General features: G+C 46.0%; 1 protein-coding gene across 9 annotated transcripts in view; it reads left to right on the forward strand.

The window, feature by feature from the left end:
• Appl2 (adaptor protein, phosphotyrosine interacting with PH domain and leucine zipper 2) overlaps window positions 1-22,392 on the forward strand; it is a 60,883-nt gene that overhangs the window by 20,808 nt on the left and 17,683 nt on the right. For 8 of the 9 annotated variants that reach the window (XR_007347423.1, XR_007347424.1, XR_007347419.1 and 5 more), the window contains 13 exons: window positions 1,984-2,160; window positions 3,428-3,469; window positions 3,604-3,662; window positions 4,509-4,655; window positions 8,084-8,166; window positions 11,825-11,983; window positions 13,264-13,452; window positions 14,714-14,756; window positions 14,836-14,892; window positions 14,970-15,058; window positions 19,301-19,459; window positions 19,625-19,677; window positions 21,002-21,176. Coding sequence is in view for 6 of the 9 variants with exons in the window: in XM_048802779.1 (XP_048658736.1) it covers window positions 1,984-2,160; window positions 3,428-3,469; window positions 3,604-3,662; window positions 4,509-4,655; window positions 8,084-8,166; window positions 11,825-11,983; window positions 13,264-13,452; window positions 14,714-14,756; window positions 14,836-14,892; window positions 14,970-15,058; window positions 19,301-19,459; window positions 19,625-19,677; window positions 21,002-21,176 (1,432 nt within the window). In the remaining 3 variants the exon portion in view is untranslated. The remainder of the gene's footprint in view (window positions 1-1,983; window positions 2,161-3,427; window positions 3,470-3,603; window positions 3,663-4,508; window positions 4,656-8,083; window positions 8,167-11,824; window positions 11,984-13,263; window positions 13,453-14,713; window positions 14,757-14,835; window positions 14,893-14,969; window positions 15,059-19,300; window positions 19,460-19,624; window positions 19,678-21,001; window positions 21,177-22,392) is intronic. The other variant, XM_015482816.2, reaches the window with a different exon arrangement.

The following is a 22,392-nucleotide window of genomic DNA, read 5'->3' on the forward strand; positions in this document are numbered from 1 at the left end:
ACCCCCACCCCATGTTCCTGGCTCACCTTAAAGAGGCCACAGGCAAATAAGACAAGGGTGGAGAAACAGACTGCTGTAAGGTCAGGAGGTGAGGAGGCAGAGCCCTATGGGAAAGGAGTGCAGGGGCAGGTCTGCTTCCGGAATGGGTGCTAGGGAAGGCTCCTGGAGGAGGCCTTCTCTGACCTGGGTGTCGAATGGTGTATAATATTTAGCAAGCACACAGTGTGACTGAGGTGAGTGTCACAGGTTAGGGACTCTGCAAAGGCATGTTCCTGGGGAAGCTGAATGCTCTAGAGTGTGACGTGGGAGCCTGTGGAGGGGAAGACGGGTGGGAACTCATGCTATCTCTCTGCAGGACTCCAGGGCATAGCTGTGGATGGGCGGGCAGGTCCCTGCTCTCTCGAGGAGTGCCTAGTTTTGAGTGAGGACATCTGTGACTGGTTCAGAGAGCCTATGTGGCTTTTTGGACTTAAGAATAATTTTATCAGGCTGGGGTTGTAGCTCAGTGGTAGAGCACTGCCTTGCATGCGTGAGGCCCTGGGTTTGGACCCCAGCACCACATAAAAAAAATAAACAAAAATAAAGATATTGTGTCCATCTACAACTAAAAAATATATAGAAAAAAGAATAATTTTATCTCTCTTAGAAATTAAAGCAGTCAAAAATGAATAAAAATGAATAGTCTTACCTGGGCGCAGTAGCACACACCTGTAATCCCAGTGGCTTGGGAGCCTGAGGTAGGAAGATCGAGAGTTCAAAGCCAGCCTCAGTAGCTTAGCGAGGCACTTAGCAACTGAGGGAGACCCTGTCTGTAATAAAATATAGAAAAGGCCTGGGGATGTGGCCCAGTGGTTAAGCACCACTGGATTCAATCCTTGGTACCAAAAAAGAAAGAAAAGAATAGTACTGAAAAATCCCAGGTGATGTTTAAAAAAAAAAAAGGAATGCAAATCTTCTAGTCCCATTGTTCCTTCTTATTTCATTGTGTTTGAAGAACATTCCTATAAAAGAAAAATTTTGATCAAAGAAGCCCAAACCTGATGCTGGCAGGTCTCAGTGTCATGCTCCTCAGAAATACAGAGCCATTTATTTATTTATTTATTTATTTATTTATTTATTTTACGAGCATAAAAGATGTGGGGAATCTGAGGGCAGATACTGAAGATGAAGGTTTCCCCTCACTTTGAGATTGGTCCCCTGTTGTCGTATCACCTGGGGCTGGGGATGATGGTACATGAACTGGCACACACTCTCAAGGCCAGTTTGGCAGGCCTTAAAATTTTGTAGGTAAAAAATAGTAATACACCACGTGTCAAGAGGAACCCTCACTGAGCAGGAATCTCGGGCTTTTTATTGGCTCATCTCTAGTCAAACATGAAGCCAGACGGCTAAATCCAGTGGTGCTGGTTTCTAGTCCCAACTGAAAGCCTCGTTGGATGCTTTTAAAACAGATTTACCCTAAGTAAAACCACCAGGCAATGTCATTTTAAAAGCAGACCCCAAGTTGTTAGAAAATAATGACCCCTCACCCCGAGTTGTCAGATTGCTCTTTTTCAGGTTTGCTTGTGGGAGGAACCTTGGCTTGAGGGGAACGGTGGCCCTGCTTGATTGAGTGTGACCCAGCATGTGGACTTGGTAGCTTTTGCACAGAATGGTGTTTCTTTTGAAAAGTAGATTTTCACTGGTAGGTAGTAGTCAGAAGAGAAGTTTCTTAATTCTCTGAAGAGAGTTAAATTCTCCTTTTTTTTTTGGTGACACAAAAATAGAATTGAAGCGTTTGGCCCAGTTTTCCTGAGTCCACACTGGACCCACATGGGCATCTGGCACCCTGTCCGTGAGCCGCGGTGCTGTTTTATTGCCTTTGCTTCCTGTGTCCCCCACACAAGTATGTGATCAGAATGAAGAGAACACAGGAGGGTTAATGAAGCTATTTAAAATTGATAAGTTAAGAAAAATATCTACACTAAAACTCTGCTCCATCAGGAAGTAAAGGTGGGAGAGAAAGAAGAGAAAAATGCAAGTGGGAGAGGGCGGCGGCAGGCCTGCGCTGTGGAGTGAGAACAGTGTCCAGAGAAGGAAGCGCTGGGGAGACGAGAAAGAGCACAGCCGGGGAAAGCCCAGCCTCGTTTGACAAAAGGGAGCAGAATACAACAGACACTAGTATGGCAATATGTAAATCAATGGATGTGTAACTGATGTGATTCTGCAATCTGTATACGGGGTAAAAATGGGAGTTCATAACCCACTTGAATCAAAGTGTGAAATATGATATATCAAGAACTATGTAATGTTTTGAACAACCAACAATAAAAAAATTAAAAAAAAAAAAGAAAGGTGAAACATTATATCAAGTTAAAAAACCCAGACATAGCTGGGCACAGTGGTGCATGCCTGTTATCCCAGTGGTTTGGAAGGCTGAGGCAGGAGTATTTCAAGTTCAAAGCCAGCCTCAGCAAAAGCGAGGCACTAAGTAACTCATTAAGACTCTGTCTCAACACAGAATAGGACTAGGGATGTGCCTAAGTGATTGAGTGCCCCTGAGTTCAATCCCTGGTACAGCCCCACCCCCCCAAGAAAAAAACAACTTTCTTGCCTGAAGTTGAGAGTAGAAATAAAAGTGCAAATAATCACCCAGGGACTTTTGGGAAGTGCTGAAAATGTTTTAAATCTGAATTGTGGTTTTTACTCAACTGTATAAATGTACCAAAAATTATTGTCAACTAACATCAGGTAATTTTATGATATATGTGTTATGCCTCCTTGTTAAAGCTGTTTTAAAAAGACAAAAAAAAAAAAAAAAAAGAATTGTAGAATAGTTTGCTTCCTTTAGGGACCTGATTTTGTTTAACCCTGGACCTTCACTGCTCAGAGTCCTCTGTGGCTTTGTCTTGGACCTGTTCAGCTGTCCCAGGAGTGGCAGGTAGCCCAGTGGGTGGTGGGGATTGGTGCTGGCTTGCTGCAGGTACCAGATGGCATCGTAGTTTTCATTAACACAGGCACTGCAGTATTTCTTTGTTCAGTGGTGACACTAATAAGTCAGAAGTTAAAATGGCAACAAGAAGGAACTTCTGGGTGTCATCCTGCAACATTCTGAGAAAAGATGCATTGGACACTTCACTTAGGGGCTGAGAATCAGTACTTCAGTTTATACTCCAGGTCTGCGTGACAGGTCCTGGCCGTTCACTGTCTCTGTGTTCCCAGAGAGCTGCGTTCTTCCCGAGGCAGGCAAGACCCCCAGATGTGGAGTGTAGGCTGCATGCACAGGCTCCAGGGAGACCAGGATGCAGCCATTGGCCTAGGCCAGGGGAGCAGAGGACCTGGGGGCAGGCCGAGCACACATTCTGCCTTCTCAGGAAAGCAGAGCCCTGGGTTGGCATGCTTTATTTTTCTTGCTCTAAGACTTTTTTTTTTTTTTCCTCTTGTACAGAAGTAAGCACTTTAAAGGAACTTTTCGGACTCGCCAGCAGTGGTAGGCATCTTCCATTCCTGGTTGGTGGGTTTGGTAGTGTGTGTGGGTTTAGTGTGTGTGGGTGGGAGAAGATGCTGAATGAATGCTTTTGCCTTTGGACCTTTCTGGATGCTCAGATGTCTTTTTATTTTTAGAGCATGATCTCTCAATGGCAAAATACAGCAGGCTCCCTAAAAAAAAGGAGAATGAAAAGGTAAGCTTACCTTACCTGTTATTTTTCCCTTCATTTACTTAAGCTGCTTCTGTACCTCATATTCTGAGTTTGTGGCAGTCAGGTGTCTAGAGACGTTACTTTCTTTTTCCTGTACATGGACTTTTGAAATTATTCTGAATCTCATAAGTGGGCTTCTGCTTCTCTAGGCTGACTTTTCAGCCTGATATTAAACACCAGCTTAGAACCACTGTAGATTACAATCACACAGTAGCTTTATCTCCCGCTTGGTCCTTCGTGGGACTGGCTGACTCCTGTGCTAGGCGAGTGGGTTGAGCTCCCTGTGGCCCCTGCTTTTGAGGTGTTTTGCTTTTTACTTCTGCTAGATGATTTCCTTGGGCTAAATTATTTCTTTGGAACAGGATCTTATGAGTGAACCAAAACGTCTGTGGCTTCTGATGCCTATCGCCAGTGGCTTTCCTGCAGGGTTGCAGTGTGGGTGCTGCTACCTGCAGGGTGCCGGCTTTGCCTCCTGCAGCCCCACGAGCACTGAGATGCTCTTACCTGTGTATTTTTTTTCCTTTTTTATTGTAGATGAACACAATATCTTTGTTTGTTTGTTTGTTGTTTATTTATTTATTTATTTATTTATTTTTATGTGGTGCTGAGGATCGAACCCAGTGCCTCACCCAAGCAAGGCAAGCGCTCTGCCACTGAGCCCCCGCCCCAGCCCTTACCTGGGTATTTTTAATTGGGAATTTTAAATTGAGGTGAAGTTTACCTAAGTGTTACTGTATTTGGCACAAAAATGGATAAGCAAACGTTCTTAAGGTGCATGCTCTTACAGAACGGTCACACCTGGAAGTTTTCCCTTCACCTTTCAACCAGGTAAAGACTGAAGTTGTGAAGGAGGTGGCAGCTGCACGGCGGAAGCAGCACCTGGCGTCCCTCCAGTACTACTCCGCCCTCAATGCGCTGCAGTACCGGAAGCGGATGGCTATGATGGAGCCCATGATAGGCTTCGCCCATGGACAGGTAGGGGAGCCCTCTCACCTGGGGGAGAAACCTGAGAACATTTAGAAGAAACCAAACCTCGTCAGAGCAGGAAACAGATGCACAGCCTCCCTGGAAACTTCCTGGATTCACACTGTGGAGTCCTTCCAGCTGGGCAGGCCATCCTCAGCTGGACTTGTGAGGCCATATGTTCAGGAAATGATGGCCTGGATCCTAAGCTTCCCTGGGGGAGGATCCTGCATGGCCCTTTGTCTGATCCACCCAAAAGCCAGGCCTGGTCCAGTGTTCCTAGAAGCAGCTCACAGTCGATCCAGATGTTTGGCTTAGAATCCAAAATTGTGACGTTCCCTTACTGCTGTGTGCAGTCGGGTGCCCCCTGGCTGGGCAATGCTCAGCTGACTCATCCCCAAGGTTGCTGCTGAGGCCTTCACCTTCTGGGGCGTAGGCAAGAGTTGCCAGGGCTTTATGGAGTATTCTGTAGAGAATTTATTTGGCTTCTTCCCTCTTATTGACTGATCTACTGAATATTATTTGTCTTAAGGGAGGCTCCACTTAAGGAGGGAGCCCTAATTGTTATGGCATAAACAGGAGTGGCAGGGACCAGCAGGAGTGTGTCAGGCTGGTGTCCTCCCCGCCCTATTTAACCCCATAGTGTTGACTCTGAAATTTCCCTTTGGCACATGAGACATGCATCCAGGAATCTTCTCTCATCAGACAGTCTAGGAGCAGGAAGGGTGTGAGGAAGCCAGGAATTGCTTCAAATAAAGTCACTGACTTGAAGAAAAGTGAACACACGAGCATCTTTTACTGTTATGTAGCACATTTGAAAAATTCACGAATTTCAAAAGAAACAGAATTAGCTTCATTCAGGGAAAAGGGAAAGAGGGGAAAACCTAAGCATCGGAGCCCAGCTGCCAGGCTCACTGTGCTGGTTATGAGTTGGAGTGCCCTGAGGTCAGCTTCTGTCATCAGAGGTGATGTTTAAGTAGATCAGTGTAACCTTTCTGTGTCATCTGCATAAAGCTGAATAAACCCCCAAATAAGCACTGTCCAGCCGGGGGCTCCAGCCCCTGACAACCCCTTGGGAGCTTGGCAGCTTCCATGGCATTTGAGATGGGCACTCTGCTGCCCTCCTTCCTCCTTTGATTAGGTGTTGCACCCCATGAGTGGACTCGGCTGGCAGGGGCTGCACCATTCTCCAAGCTGGGCCTTTTAAGCAAGTGCTGCTGCCCACAGGGAGAGGAGACCAGAGCACCTTCACACAGATGCAGCCCAAGGCCCAGGAGGACAGAGCAGCCAGAGCTCCCCATCACTGCTGGGTGGCAGGAGCATCATTTTGAGGACTGAGGATAGTGCGTCTAGTTTTTCATGTGAGGAGTATCTAGATTTCAAGACACTAGACCAAGTCAGTCCCCTCCGCTACAGACTTTTAAAATCCTAATGCAAACTCTAGTCCCTCCCTTTGTTTGTCGCCCAGCACGTGAGTCTGATGACTCAGAAGCACTTCTCCTTCTGCCCTATCAGCCTTCAGAAGCCTGTTTATGGAGCCCCACCCTTGTTGGTCATGGCTGGTGGCTGTGACCATTGCTGGCCCATCCGGGGGAGATCCAAATCAGCCTTCTTGGCACCACTTACTTTTGTGTAGGTGCCTTGACTCCATTTCTGCCTTCTCTAGTCCTTGTTAAACAGGTTTGTTTAATATTCATGATTCAGCCCTGGTGCAAACTGAGGCTTTGTAGTGTGTGAACAGGTTTTTGAGCACATAAAGATGCAGGCTAGTGTAGAATCGCCACGGAAAATGCTGGGTAATGCCGCTGGAGAAGGCAGTGTCTTTCCTTCCATTCGTCTGATTTTTGTAGGGCTTATGTGAGCCCCTGCCCTGGGGCGCCTACAGAGCAGAAGAGCTAAGCCTTGGACTCAGTAAAAACTCCAGAGGGAGGTCAGGCAGGGGAGGGAGGAGGAGCTCCCAAGATGTTGTGCCCTTTAGGGATGCCGAATGCTCATTTGACAGATGTATGATATTAACTGATGAGTATCGTTTCGGTATTTGACATTACAGTGATTGAAGCAGCATTACAGTGTTGATCTCTGTATGATTCAAAGATCACGGTGCCAGAACATCCCCTGTAGGTATCATTTGGCATTAGGGTAATTGTGGTCATCATCTGATTTTACCCTGTGGTAACTAAGAAATGGGTATGAGCTTTCCCAGAACAGGAGAGAATGTCAAAACCCTGCTGATAGCACCTGCTGGCCTGCTCGGGGTGAGAGGTCGATTTCTGTGCCCATCACCCAGGGCAAGGTGGGATTCCAGATCAAATAGATAAGCAGGGAGACACACGAGAGTGTGTCCAGGCTGCATGTTTCTTCTTTTTTTTTGTGACACAGGCTTGCAGCCGTTACATCCCAGCACGTAGAGTGGAGCAGCTTATCATAAAGTCCAGAGTTTTTAAAGCCATGGTCATAAGAATGAAAAGTTGAGCCTTTCAGGGTAGGGGGTTGCAGATGTCTGTAACACCCAGGGGTGTTCTTTTCCCTCTCTTCCTGTATCCTGCCCTGCAGGCGTCTCAGGGCACCCAGACCTCCTGGGAAGGCAGTATTTTACAAGAGTCGCAGGAAACTTCACAGGAAGGAAGAACTCCTCCATTGGTTCCAAAAGCCACAACTGCAGTTTCACATCCTGCACTGACTGCAGGTCTCCTAGAGGCCACTGTCCCCTGGGCAGGGAAAGCGTTCACTACAGAGCCCAAGGGACCTCTGCTGAGCAGCTGCACTATGCCAGGACCCCCAACATCCTTTATGTGTATAATCCCCTCTAACTTCCTGTCACGGTTGGAAGAGGCCTTTAAAGCCTTCCACCCAGTTTTCCCTCTGCAGCGTCTCAACCAAGCTGTCATCCATCTGCCCCTCTATCTGGCCTATGTTCACAGCTGCACAGGGCTCAGTGACCAGGCTCTGTCACACCGTGGCCTTCAAGGCCAGGCGAACATCTCATGCTGTACAAGAGCAAGAAGTGCTTTTCAGGTTCTTGCTGGGCTGATAGCATCTGTCACATGTCACACACCCATTTGGGGCTAGAGATGGTGAATGAGACCTCAGGAAACTCACTACTTAGGATTCATATTAAAAAACCACTGGTGGTGATTTAAAACTTATCAGTCATGATTATTGAGATACGTGGTACATACCAGGCATTATCTTATGTCATTCCTGATGTTTAACAGCCTTTCAGCAAAGATGACTAGGTTCCACTTTTCCCCCATTTTACAAAGCCCTTGGGACTTTGGGAGTCACGTCAGGCTGAGGCTCCATTGAGACGCTGTAAGAACTGCAGTGAGGGAGGGCGCGGCCCAGGTCTTCTGTCCCCATGCCGCTGGTCATTACCTTAAGGGCACTCACCCATCCCCTTCGGTAGGAGATTCTCAACATGTCATAATTGTATCTTTCAGATTAACTTTTTTAAGAAGGGAGCAGAGATGTTTTCCAAAAGCATGGACAGCTTTCTATCCTCTGTTGCAGACATGGTTCAGAGGTAATGCCACTCACTGGTTTGGATCTTGGTGTGTTTCGCTGTCTCCGCTGAATAGGAGTCTGGGGGTGAGCTCTGACTGTGAGCGCCTGTGCAGGTGACACGCATGGTAGAATAGGACGGAGCTGGTTTCTGCCCTTGTGGCCTTGTGTGACCTTACAGACCCTGCTGTCTCCTGTTAGGGTCCCTGTGTTAATACCAAGTTTCATCTGTTATAAACCCAAATCTAGTTTAAATTGTTTTTCCCCCCTCTGAACTAATGGGATTCGCAGACAGAAGTGCTGGAATTTTGGGGGAATCTCTGACCATTACATTAATTTATGATAGGCAAGCTGCTAAGCTTCTTTTGAGTTACTTTAAAGAAAAGGTAGCTCAGCCATGCAAACACTTATTATTTTTTTCTAATTACTCTATTCAGGAGGTCAGCCCACACTTCATGATGGCCCAGCTGCTATCCCTCCTGCCCCTCCCTCAGCCTCTTGACATCCTGGAGCTCTGGGGCAGCCCACGGGCCCTGGCACATCAGGCTTGTTTCACCCTGAGCAGCAAGGACCTGTCATGACTTCTGAGGTCTAGAAATACATCTGTGGGCTCACACGTGCACGTGTGTGTGTGGTTGAAAAATACATAAAATAGAAATAATATGGAATTTTATTTTATGTGGAAAAGGATAAAGTTGCTCATTTTCTGAAGATATTACATTTCAAAATAGCTCGTGAAGGCCAAGCAGTGGAACGTTTTTAGGCAGAAGTCTACTTCAAAGGCTCTAAGAATAAAGCATGCACCAGAAGGGCCAGGGCCAAGCCCTGGAGCTGGGGGAGATGGTGTGCCTCTGCTGCTCCTCAGGTCCCTGTGCTGGGTGCCCGAGAGCTGGTCACAGTGAGCAAAGAGACTGTATTTATAATTATGTGAGAAAGCAATCTGTGAGCTCTGATTTCAGTCTCTCACCCTTGAATTTGATGGTTAGCCTGGGAACATGAGGGGGGAGAGGGAGCCTGCTGAACGTCGCGTCCCACAGACTGCCCCCTTAGCCTCGGTCTCACCCCGGCTTTAACTCTCATAGCCCTGTGGCTTTCTATGTCTCTGGAGAACCACCCACATTTCAAACACTGCTTAGGCCCTGAGTCATTTTTGCTGACGGATGGCAGGCTGTTTATGCCCATGTCATCGAGACGCCATGGTGTCCTCTCTGCAGATCCCAGAGCCTGTCTTCCCCTCTTGTCTGCCTTTCCATGAACCTTTATGAGAGCACTAATGTGTGGGCCTCCTTCCCAGTTGGACTGTGAACTGGGCATTAGCACAGAGCACCGCTGACTACATGGCCTGGTCCCTGCATGCCATCCCTCTGCTGCCTGATAAGGTGTGCTTCACTACAGGCTAAAGGCAGCCCACACATTGGATCCTCCTGGTTCAACTAGCTAAAGCCTTTGGTCCAGAGAATTCTAATTGTCCTCTCAGTTTAGAGACAGTGCATCCACTTCTCTCCAGATCACGAGGAAGCGGTGGCCTTGCCATCGTGTCACCATGATGAGCAGCCAGCCCAGCTGAGGGGCCTCAGGGCGGTGTCTAGTGGTGCCACTAACAATTTACCGTCTTCAGGAGAGATGGCTTCCCCTGGTGTTCTCCTGTTCTTAGAGCCTAACTGGAACCCAAAGAGGGCAGCATCGTTTCCGGCCACCCAACAGTCCTGGGCTTTTTGAAGCCCTGAATCCCACAGTGATATTTTATTACCTTTTTTCTTGGATCCTTCATGTGTGTGTAGAAACATACTTTTCTAAAAAAAAAAATCTTTGAAGAGGACAAAAGCAGTTACTTTTCCACTCTGTTCCTTTGGATCACGAAGGCTTGGATTTGATCAGCGTTTTTGAGCCTAAGTCTGTCTGAGTAGGGGAAGATAGGGAAGGATAGTTACTAAGAATTTCCTACAACTGTATGCAAGATATCACATTAGGAGGCTGGGGTTGTGGCTCAGTGGTAGAGAGCTTGCCTAGCACACATGAGGTACTGGGTTCAATCCTCAGCACCACATAAAAATAAATAAACAAAAAGGTATTGTGTCCAGCTACAACTAAAAATATTTTTTTTAAAAAAGATCACATTTTAGTGCACATTAGTGAGTATATTTCTGGGGAGATGAACCTTATCTTTCATCAGATCCCTCAAGAGATTTCTCATCTACTAAAGCTAAAGAACAAGCCAGGTGCTGTGGTGCACACCTACAGGCCCAGGTACTTGGAGGCTGAGGCAGGAGGAGTGAAGTTTGAGGCCAACCTTGGGAACTTTGCAAGAGCCTATTTCAAAAATTTAAGTGTTGGAGATGTGGCTCAGTGGTAGAATGCTTGCCTAGCGTGTGTGGGCCCTGGGTTCAATCCCCAGTAATACAAAATAACAATAATAAAGCTGAAGAACGTCAGCAGGTCTGTCTACTCTTGGATGCCTCCTTCTGTGTCCTGTCCTGCTCCATTTTTCTGTATCATTCCATTTTTCTCAGCCTTGGCAGTGACTGGCAATTTAAGCCAGCGAGGTTTGTTCTCCAGTGACCTAAGGTCTCCACTGGTGGAGTTCCTAGTCATCCCATTCAAATGTCAGAAATTAACCTAGATGGATTGTTTGCATCAAGCTGTGTTAAACAGAAGATGGAGTGTAGAAGCCTAGAGTTACCTATGGAAGAGAGAAAATCTTGAGGTGCTCATTTTGAGAAACACTGGATTCCCTAGGTCCCTTGTTCCTTCTGATTTTAACATTTATAATTCTGTCCTTTCTTCACTCTGGTGGAATGGTGGAACACCTCCTTTGGCATTTGCTTTCTCAAATAAGACCATGTTGGGCAGATGGTGTCCAGTCATCCTTTGTGGGTGGAAGGGCAGCTGCTGTTTCAAGCCAAAGCTTCTAGGTTTTCCACACCAGCCCCTCCCACATACGGAAGCTGGGGCTGCTACATCAGAGCCCAGGCATGGTCCTGCTTATTCCTCTCTGGGCAGCCCTTGGCTAGCTCACCGTGCAATCTCAGGGCAGTTGGTGGATGTCATAAAAGGAAAAGTGTTGTTCTGGGCTTTGTTGTCCCTGGGACACTCCCTGGTCATTTTCTTGTGACCTATCTTCACCACCCCTGCCTCACACCAAGCCCAGGGGAGGGTGACTGCTCCCATTCTTTCCTCCGTGGGACTTTCACAGGCTGCCTGCATGTGCAGCCCAGGAGGATAGGCTTGCCAAAGCTCCCCCAGAATCTGACCACCAGTTCTGAGAATGGTGCTCTTCTCCAGCAATAAAACTGTTGATCTGGGCTCAAGCATAGTTTAGTGGTGTTCCTTGTGGTGGGGTGGTGTTTTGGTAGAGGGTGTTGTGTGTTTGGGGGGATTTTTTTGTTTTGTTTTTTTTCCATGGTGCTGGGGATAGAACCAGGGCCTCACTCATGCTAGGCAGGTGCTCTACCACTGAAACCTCCCCGTCCCTTCTCGTGCGGTTCTGAGATGGTGTCTGAACACTGTGATCTGTAGCTCAGGGGCCCAAGTTGGAGGGTGGAGTGCTGTGGCTTCAAGGCAGGCTGGTGACTTCATGTGTAGATGGGAAGCTTTTGGGTGGGTGAGGGCCCTGCTACCTGCTTCTTATACTGCTGAGTTGGCCGGCAGCTTCTGACCGACCTGCCACCTTCTGTCTTAAGCATTGAGGTGGAACTGGAAGCTGAAGCAGAAAAGACGCGGATATCTCAGCAAGAATTGCTTTCTGTCGATGACTCTGTCTACACGCCAGACTTCGATGTGGCTGCACCCCAGGTCAACAGGAACCTCATCCAGAAGGCCGGTTACCTTAACCTTAGAAAGTGAGAATGCCAGTGGTTGCCTCTTTCTGAACTCTTCTCCCTAGGAAGTGGCTGTAAAGCAGTCTGTGGTGCCCACTGAGGCCTGAGGGTGGGGTGGGTGCACGGGAAGAGCTCGCACACAGCCCTGCTCCTACTGGAGCGCAGGACACTCTGGGGCCCAGGTCCCAAACTGCATGCAGAAATAGGGCTGGAAACAGCCTGTATGAGTGAGAACTCGGTGCCATGGACTCAGGAAGAGGAGGCCACCCTCGTCTCTGGCCACCGTGGCCATTTGTAACTGCTGTATACTCATCATTCTGGATCATTGAGAGTTAGTGTCCCCTGGCCCTCTGCCACCCAGCAGGTGAGCATTGTGTTAGAGACCCATGTGGAGGTGAAGCTTTGGGTAAATCACATTCATTCAGATTAAGTCATACATTTGACACTTAGGTCCTTAAATTTACCATTCTGAATGAAAGGGATGATCAAGGTTAGCTGCTCCCAAGAGCAGAGAGAGGATGATGTCAGCGTATGTGAGGATCGGACACTGGCATCAGACACCCCGGCCAGAAGGAGCCATGATCCCTCCCTGACGATGGCACCTACTTTACACAGTTGTTGCAAGGATTGAGCGAGGTCATTCTTAGCAGGTAGGAGCCCTCAGTTATTAGCTGTGTCTTGCACATAGTGGCAGCTCAGTAAATCCAGCAAATTACTCAGCATTCTGCAAGTGGGGGTATCTACAGAGGAAATGCCACCTCTTCAGGTACAGCCCCTCTATGAAGATCACAAGCTATGTGTCCCCATTCAATCTGTAGGGATGAAAGTCGTGATGTTATTTGCCAAGAAAGCATTTTCCTGTTGTAAGCATCTCACAAAATAACCTCTAGTTAGAGCAGAACCCAAGCTGGGAAGAGCCCCGCCCCCATCATGGGCTGTGGGCTGAGACCCTAGTGACTCTAACTAGGTTCAGAGCTCCATGTCCTAGAGGAAAGATCCCCGGGATTTCAGGTTCTTAATTAGGAGACTGCTTCTAGTTGTAGGCAGCAGCTTTGGAAGCTGTGGCCGCGCTGGGGGAGCGGGTGCACGCCCTGCCGAGGATCTGGAGTTGGCACTGGAGCCCAGTCTCCTAGGTCACTCAGGCCAAACTGATCTCTCCTGTCACTCTTTTTCAAAGAGGTTTTGCTTTACTATAGGGAAACAGTTTCCACAGTGTCACCAGTACCTTTAGACAGGCAGAACCGCTGGAGATGCTACTCGGGCTTCCCAGTGCTAATGGCTTTTCAATACCACCCATACAGCAAGACGGGGCTGGTCACCACCACCTGGGAGAGACTTTACTTCTTCACCCAAGGCGGGAATCTCATGTGTCAGCCCAGGGGAGCTGTGGCTGGAGGTCTGATCCAGGACCTGGACAACTGCTCGGTGATGGCGGTGGATTGCGAAGACCGACGATACTGCTTCCAGATCACCACTCCCAGCGGAAAACCGTAGGCCAGCGGGTGCTATCTGGGAGGACAAGTGTAGTGACTCTGCCCCTGCTGAAGGCTGCCGAGCTCAGTCCTGTGGGCCATGCTCCTTGCGAGTCCCCATCTAGGGCATGCTGACTTTTGGGAGAATGGTTTATGTTCTCTTTAAATAAGCACACGTGACCTATATATATGGGATCCAAACTGCTTCTTTTAGGGAGACCAGAGAGGACCTATGTGTGTCTTCATAGAGATGACCTACTTGTGTAAGAGCAACAGAGGTAATTCTTGTCAGCGTAGGTTCTGAGAGAAGGCGGTGGCCACTCCTGGCCTATCCCTGAACAGGTATCTGTGCCTGTGCAGTGGTGGTGCAGGCAGAGGGGAGGTGGGAAGGCTGCCTAGGAGTCCATGTTCCCAGCCGAAATGGGAGATGTGAGCAGTGTGTTCAGCCATAGCAGGATCATTTGTTAGCATGCTGTCCCCACATACCCTGGGGACCTTGGGCCCAGCAGAGGTCATGCTTTAAACATCGGCAGCCTGGGCTGGGGTTGTGGCTCAGTGGTAGAGCGCTCACCTAGTGCGTGCGAGGCCCTGGGTTTCATCCTCAGCACCACATAAAAATAAATAAAGCAAAGGTATTGTTATCAACTACAACTAAAAAAAAAAAATCACCGGCAGCCTGTGGTCACTCACAGTAGAGCCCATTCCAGCAGATCCTCTCTCACTTCTACAGTGGTTTTTCACTGCGCTGAGGAGCTCACAGCCACATGTGTGCTCTTGCGGGCATGGAAGCAGAAGGGGGGTGGCGTGGATGGCTCTCCTCCCAGATTAGCCGAGCAGTTTTAGACATGATCTTCTTTCTGGCAGTGAGCTAGATGATCCTGCATTCTAGTCATAGTCCCCTGAGTTACTTGCCTGCTCTGGGCCTCTGTCCTCTCAAGTGTGAAGTAAGGATAAGACCCATTCCCCCATCTGCCACAGACATGAGGAACAAAGAAACAAGCAGAGGCAGAGGCCCTTTTTTAAAGAGTTGAAGCCCTCGTGAAGGTAGGTCAGTACTGTCATTGTACTCCCTGGCCTTTCAGTTCTCAGAGCCAGGTCCTTTGGGCATAGGTGGAGGAGTGGCCAGGCATACAGAGAAGGGTCAACAGAGATGGTCCTTGCTGTGGGAGCCCAGACTTAGGTGGAAAGATCCGAGTCCCCCTCACTTTATAGATGAGGAAGCCTAGGCCCCAGGTAGCCTGAGATAGGGAAGCACTGATGTAGATGCATTTTCTTTCAGGGGAATCATCCTCCAGGCAGAGAGCAGAAAAGAAAATGAAGAGGTAAAGCTTTGACTGTTGGCCTTTTTCCTAGCGTGGTGGGTGGCTTTTGGATTGACATTCTTTTTACTGTCTTCTGCAGTGGATATGTGCAATAAACAACATCTCCAGACAGATCTACCTGACCGACAACCCAGAGGTAATTAGCATCTGCCTGCAGCTCAGCTGAAAGGTAGGCGCCCCCTCCTGGACTGAGCATGTCTCCTGTGGCTTTAGGCAGTCGCCATCAAGTTGAATCAGAAGGCTCTCCAGGCTGTGACTCCATTTACAAGTTTTGGGAAAAAACAAGAAAGCTCCTGCCTCAGGTAACTAAAGGACAAAAGAAAACTAGCTGTTGTGGAGCCAAACCATGTACAAGGAATTTGACACGAGATGTTAGCTAATCCTCAGCCCCCTCCAACCCCCACCACCACCCCAGGGGTGCAGTTAGCCCTGTTCAGTGGAACCAGTGACTGGCTGGGAAAGGTTAGGTATCCTGCCCATGTTCACAGGTGGAGCCAGGATTCAAACCTATCTGATTTCAACACCCCTGTCCATTTCCACTGGACCACACTGCTGCAGTTTGAGTAAATATTTGTGTCAAGGTCCTGTCAGTTTGCCCACATTTTCTATTAGCATCAACAGTACCATAACCAGAACTAGTTTTGTTTTTTAAATAAGAAAATCATCTTGTTGTGTCTGGGTTACTCCCCAGACGTTTTCTTTATGTGTAGTGATATTTCACAGGTACATTTTTAAACATTTCTAGATTTTTTGTGATGGTTTAATACCATTACATCATTTATTATTGCCATTAGCCATTGAATATTTAGGTTCTCTCCTTCCATTGTTTGCTGCTGTTATCAAGGTGAACATTTTCTTACATAACAGCTTTTCTCTTGAATACCATTTTAGGATTGACTTTAGGAAATCCAACCTTTTGTCTTCATGAGAGTCTCTACATGGCAAACTAGGTAGTAGAGGGCTGGATTATTTAGCATGCTGGTGAAAGCGTGGCATCAAAGGGCAATTAAAATCCTGACTGCACGGTGTCTTTTAGACACTCTCTAAAGCAGCAGAAGCCCAGTGGTTACGTACCTTCCTAAGTTCACACTCCTGGCATTGGGTATGTGAAGAGCGGTACCAGGTAAGGCCAGAAAATAGGTTTGAGCTTGACAGTGAAAGATATGTCCTGCTCAGAAGTGACAGGCAGTGGAGCAAAACTGAATGTTTTAAGAAAAGGGGTGACAATCAGAACCAGGTTTAGAAAGACCGTTCTGCAGCATTACGTAGGATAAACTGGGCGGAGGTGGTGAGGAAAGTGAGACCCAGCTGGTGGTAGTACTGGCATCAAGCAAAACATGGACCCTTCACAGCAGTGACAGGAATGATAAAGAGGCGACAAGTCTGAGGAAGACTTGGGTGCTTTAAGGCAGGCCTTAGTGGATTCCAGCAGCAGTGTAGTGTGCTCACGAGGTGCAGCTCTAGGGAAAGCGCCATGTGGAAGTGAGTGAGTAAAGATCTAGGAGGTGCAGGTGAGCCCTTCAGCCTTCTGTTCCTAAAGCCACGACATCAGTGGCCGAAGAAGAGAGGTGCCTGCACAGCCTGATGTCCCTGAGTGAGCCAGTCAGCTGCTGGACCTTCTCTACTTCATTTGGTGACCTGAGAAACCACATGACCTCCACAGCCCCTCCAGCTCTAAGGTGCCATCTTCCTAGAGTGCTGATGGGTAATTCAGTGTCAGTATTAGAAGGTGTGATTTTTTTCTGGAAAGAAACTTGCAGCTCATTTTAATTATTCAGTAACTGATTTTTCTCCTAGAATAAGTAAGTCACATTCTTAGAAAGGACTCTACAGAAGGGACACAGAAGAGTCCCTTGGGGGAAAGTGGACGACTTGGGGAGTCATGGAGGGCTGGGAGGGCAAAGATGGAGAGGCAGAACCAGGCAGTCCTTGGGAATGGTGGCTTAGACCAGGACCATGGCAGAGATGAAAAGGACATGAATTTGGATTTATTTTGTAGGTAAGCCAGCCAGTTGACTTAACCCAAACATTAAAGGGGTGACAAATGTGGCTACCAGATGGCTCCAGAGCTGTGAGGGGAGGGAGCCTCTCTTAGAATAGCTCATTAAGAATAAAGAAATGTTTTGATGACAATAGAGGAAAGCAGCAAAGAAAATGTTTTCTTGGGAATAAACTGCCGTTTACTTCTAAACAAATCTGCATGAAATTCCCTCACTCTGCAGTTATTACACACCTGCTTCAACAAATATTGTGTGCCCAGGCCTGAACTAGGTAAACTTACAGAATACTGGGAAAAGACAGACAAAAGGCAAACCTACACTGTTAAAATGGGGGAAAGAACTGTGATATTAATGACCAAGGTGCTGTCATGGACAGTGTAGAGATGGCCTGTGCAGGGCCTGTCTGTGGAGGTGTTCAAATTGACAAATACAAGATGAGAAGTCACTGTTCTTGCAGCCAGCCAGAGGTGATGCATTCCTGACAACAGGTGTGATGAAGCAGGAAAGAGCTTAGCACATCTGAGAAACGGTTAGGCAAAGGAGATCATGGAGCAAGATGAGGCTGACCAGAAGGAAGCCACACTCAGGATCTTGGGAACTCATGGAGGGAGGAGGGCAGACAAAGATGGTGAGGCAGAACCAGGCAGTCCTTGGGAGTGGTGGCTAGACCAGGACCATGGCAGACATGAAAAGGACATGGATTTGATTTATTTTGTAGGTAAGTCATGTGGGACATGTGATGGATGAGATACGGAGTAGAAGGAAAAGGACAGGCAAAGGACAACCTTTGTGTCTAGTGGCAGCAGACACAAAGAGGAGTTCTGTTTGGGTCAAGTTAGGTTGAAGAGGCTTTCAAGTCTTCCCAGTCAAGCATTTGACCAAGGATTCTGGCTAGAATGCAAGTCTGAGCAGGGTATGAGCCAAAGCATGAGACGGTAGTGGAAGAGATTGTGTGAGGCGAGCAGGTAGAGAGAGGAGTGGAGGCTCTGAGAGAATCCTGAAGAACTCCAACATCTGGAGTAGAGAAGTACCTCCAGAAAACCCATAAATGTGGCACAGCAGAACCTGGATGAGAATGGCTTCAGAGAGGAGAAGCCATGTCCATTAGAGGTCAATTAGGATGAGACTACAAAGTGTCCATCAGAACTGGAGATCCCAGGTGAAACTTGACGTGTTACTCTGTTCAGAGTCCTCAGTGGCTTCCTGTACTGGAGAGTCAAGTTCTGATCCAGCCCCAAAAAACGTTAGCATTAAGGTCTTCAGTAACCTGGTCCCACCCTCACTTGATTGGGCTACAGCCCACTTGACTCTCTGGGGAGCCAAAGTCTTGGACTTTCTCCCTTTAAACTTCTACTCACACCACTCTCTTATGCTTACTACTTATTAAATCATAGGTCCTTCATAACAACAGGATCAAAGAGCAGCTGTGATTCTACCACTGAGATTACTGAGGCAGCAAGGGGAGCTCCACCACTCGTAACCTAACTCACAGGTTGTCTAGGAGCCTCAATTTCTTTTTCTGTTACCAATGGAGTTTAAAAGGTCTCCAAGGTTCTCTTGCAGTGGCCATCTCCAAGCCTATGTAGTCCAACACATTCCATTCAGTCATTGACCATCTGTCAAATGATTCTTGTAGTTTCACACAGACATTTCTGTTCATTTGATGTTTTTATAACAAAAAGTTGTTATAAAAACATCAAATGAACAGAAAGATAATTGAGGGCTTTGTATGATCCTGACAATTAAATAAAAATATTGATATTCTGTGCCCCTCAAAGGAGTTTACACTCTAGCTAAGGAGAAAAGATTTTTCAATGGTGAAATTAAATTGTAGTATTCTGACACTAGAAGAAATATGTTGGTACATGATTAATCACTATGCAAATGACACGCTGTTTTTATAGGGTCCCCTCAGAAGCAGTGGTGGGGTTTGTGGCAGCGGGGCGGGAATATCACAGTGTTAAGCTCAGGGGTACCAGACTGGCTCTGTGACTTTGAAGACTCAGGAGCTAAAGACTTACAGGCTGGTGTGTGGGGGAGAGCTGGCTAATTGGTTGTTCCCTGAACACTTAGTAGGACACATGCAGTGAGGGCAGGCCTTGGGACAAAAATAGGGGGAGCACAGGGTTTTCAACATCAGGCACCCCACATCCCAGCTGGAGGCAGCTGCAAGGTGCAGCACGTGGAGGTGTGGCTCTAGAGGAAGTCATCACGGGAAGGGGACAGGGTTCCAGGTAATCAGAACCAGACTGATCAAATGCCAAGACACTGAAGACACTGGTTCTTGTAGCTAATACTTTTTGAGTTCCTACTAACAGTCCCTACTTTTAAATAATAATATGACTTTGCTACAGCCCCACCCTCAAAAACCTGTCCAAAGGAAGAGATACGTGATATAACAGGTTGTAGGGGACACAGCTCAGAATGTTGTGGGGCGATCTGAAGGTTTTTAGCCAGATGTGATTGGAGTGAGGGACTGAAATCTCCCTTGTATTTTTATTTTTAAAAGTCATTTGATTCCCTGTCCCCCATTTTATACTTCAGCCAGAACTTGAAAAATTCAGAAACAGAAAATGACAAGATTGTTCCCAAAGCAACAGTCAGTATTCCTGAAGCAGAAGAACTGATCGCACCTGGGACGCCTATTCAGTTTGATATTGTACTTCCTGCCACAGAATTCCTGGATCAGAACAGAGGGAGCAGGTATGGGCTAAGGGAAGATATCTCTGGGAGAAAGTAGATTTGATATCTTGTGTTCCTTCCACCATCACCACCAAAGGTCACTGCTCATTCTGACTTAGAATTCAGTGTATTCAGTGTCCTTTCAGCAGCAGCTGTCATGATTGTTGACCTTGGCTATTCCCCTAGGCGGATCAACCCTTTTGGTGAAACTGAAGATGAGTCATTTCCGGAAGCAGAAGGTAAGTGGCAAGTTTGGTGTGCTTACTCTTTCCCCTGCAGAAAATGATCAGGGTCATTGAAATAAGATGTGAAATGTCCTAAGAGAACTCTGATTTCGAATATGAACTGAAATTATGTGCCACCCCATACTGTCTTTGGGGCTCCTCCAGAGAAATAGGTTGTGCCTAAAGTCTGGTGCTACTTGTATCTGGCTGTCTTTGTACACTGTGTGTCAACAATCCAAGGAAAAAAAATCTTTCAATGGTGGAATGAGATGCACATTATTACCCTAGGTACATGTATGACTGCACATGTGGTACGACACTACATCATTACACCTAGAGAAATGAAAAGTTGTGCTGCAACTGTCTACAATGAATCAAAATGCATATAAACCTAATTAAATAAATAAATTAAAAAATCTTTCAAATTTGTCTATACAAAAAAAGAAATTAGGAGCCAGGAATGGTTGCACACACCTGTAATCCCAGTGGCTCGGGAGGCTGAGGCAGGAGAAGCATGAGTTCAAAGCCAGCCTTAGCAAATTAGCAAAGACCTAAGCAACTTAGTGAGAACCTGTCTCTAAATAAAATATAAAGAAGAGCTGGGGATGTGGCTCAGTGATTAAGTACCCCTGGTACCCCCACAAAAGTTACTATTAGAGTAACCATTTATAGTTCTATTAATTTTTAAACCCTTAAATTATTTTTAGGGACAGAGGAAAAAAAAGAGGCCCTTCAGTTTAAAATAATGGGTGCATGAATTATTGTTCCTACAGAAAAAGTGAACTTTAAAAAAACATTCATTATCTTTCAGTTGTGGTTGCCATTATCCAGTTTTGTCAGATTATATGCCAATATCTAGAAGCTAATGTTGGAAATTCTTTAGGATTAATAAGTTATTTTGGTTTATAATCATTGTCTCGGTTATAAATATGATGTATGAGCTGAGTGAGACCCAACATCAGGTCTCTCTTACCACAAATAAAGCTGCCTCTATAAAGCCCAAATAATTAATGAGTTTTCTAGGATCTAGTGGAAATGCTCTTGAGATTTAGTTCTAGAAGGACATTCACCTGGCACTTCTATCTCATAAATGGAGAAAAAGAAGAGCTTTTCTAGTCTGTTTAAAGTAGTTTCAAACTGACAGATGTAGAGAAAAGATTCAGAGCTTTTAGCAATACCAGGCTTTGAAAAGTCTTATTGAGAAAGTTGAGTAGAAAGTTCATCATAGAAAGCAAGCCTGAGGTCTTTGGCCTGTTCAGACAGAGGTATCTGGCATTGGTAAGCAGATTAACAGCAGGCAAAATAAATGTGTTTCTGAGCAGAATATGCTCTCTTGCAGATTCTCTTTTGCAACAGATGTTTATAGTTCGTTTTTTGGGGTCAATGGCAGTTAAAACAGACAGCACTACTGAAGTGATCTATGAAGCAATGAGACAAGTGTTAGCAGCTCGGGCTATTCATAACATCTTCCGTATGACAGAGTCTCATCTGATGGTCACCAGTCAAACTCTGAGGTACATTTGGTTTCATTTTCAGACTCTCATGGCTGCATTTGATTCCTCTGTTAGGGCACATCAACCATCTGAAACGTTAGTGCCGGAGTATGTTCAATTGAATTAGATGAAGATGCTACTCTTGTTTCGCCCCTTTCCTTTTCACATTTCCATTTTATAAGATATAATATAAAAGGTGCTCCCTTAAGGACAAGAATTCAGTGGTGACTGGAATTCCCTTATCTGAAATGCTTGGGACCAGAACTGTGTTGGATTTTTTCAGATTTGGAATATTTGAGGTGTTGGGGGATGGAACCCAAGTCTAAATATGAAATTCTTTTGTTTCATATACACAAAGGTAATGTTATATTTTTAATAATATAATATTATTTTTAATAATATAATATTTTTAATAATTTTGTTCATGAAATAAAATTTCATGGTGTGGAATTTTCCACTTGAGGCATCATGTCAGCACATTTCAGATTTTGGGCATTCTGGATTTCGAATGTTCAGATTAGGTATGCTCAGCGTGTACTATGTTTCTAAACATGCTGTTATGCTATTCTCCATGTCATATCTCAGCTTGAAAATCAAACTCATTTGAGAGTACTGTTTATAAAAATTAACAATGAAAAAAAAAAACATGAATCTGCCTAAACTAGACCACTTAACTAGTTGGAATTGAGTTAGTTTTTCAGTGTTCATACCAAATTTTTATCATCCTTCCCCCAAAAGAGAATGTAAAACATCTAATAATTTTTAGATTTGGTACATGTCTGACAGTATTTTAGATTAATTTCATTTGTTTCTTTTCATGTTTCTTACTGTGGCTGTTGGGAAGACTTAAATGATGTGTAAGACTTCATACTGTACTTCTATGAGACAGCACTCTGTCAGAGCCAAAAATGTCAATAACATTTGTTACTGGTTAGAGATTTTGATTGGAGATAGTAAACTGGGAATAATAATTCATTCTGAGAATTTCACAATGTCAAGTCTCCTTACTATGGCCAGTTATCAAGCCTTGGCCTACTTGTCTTGGTCTTGGTTTGAATAAGTCTCGTGGGGGCCTTTGGGAACAAAATACAAGCTTTTATCATGTGATCTGTACAAAGTACAGCAGCCCTATATCTTCCCTTGACTCAGACAAAAAATTAAGTCAACTTCATCTATCTGATCACTCAACTAAAAGCATCCTAAATACCTTTCTCTCCAAATTCCTAATCTAGTTAAT

The sequence above is a fragment of the Marmota marmota genome, unplaced genomic scaffold (genome assembly GCF_001458135.2).
Source record: "Marmota marmota marmota unplaced genomic scaffold, marMar, whole genome shotgun sequence".
In the NCBI taxonomy this organism is placed as follows: domain Eukaryota; kingdom Metazoa; phylum Chordata; class Mammalia; order Rodentia; family Sciuridae; genus Marmota; species Marmota marmota.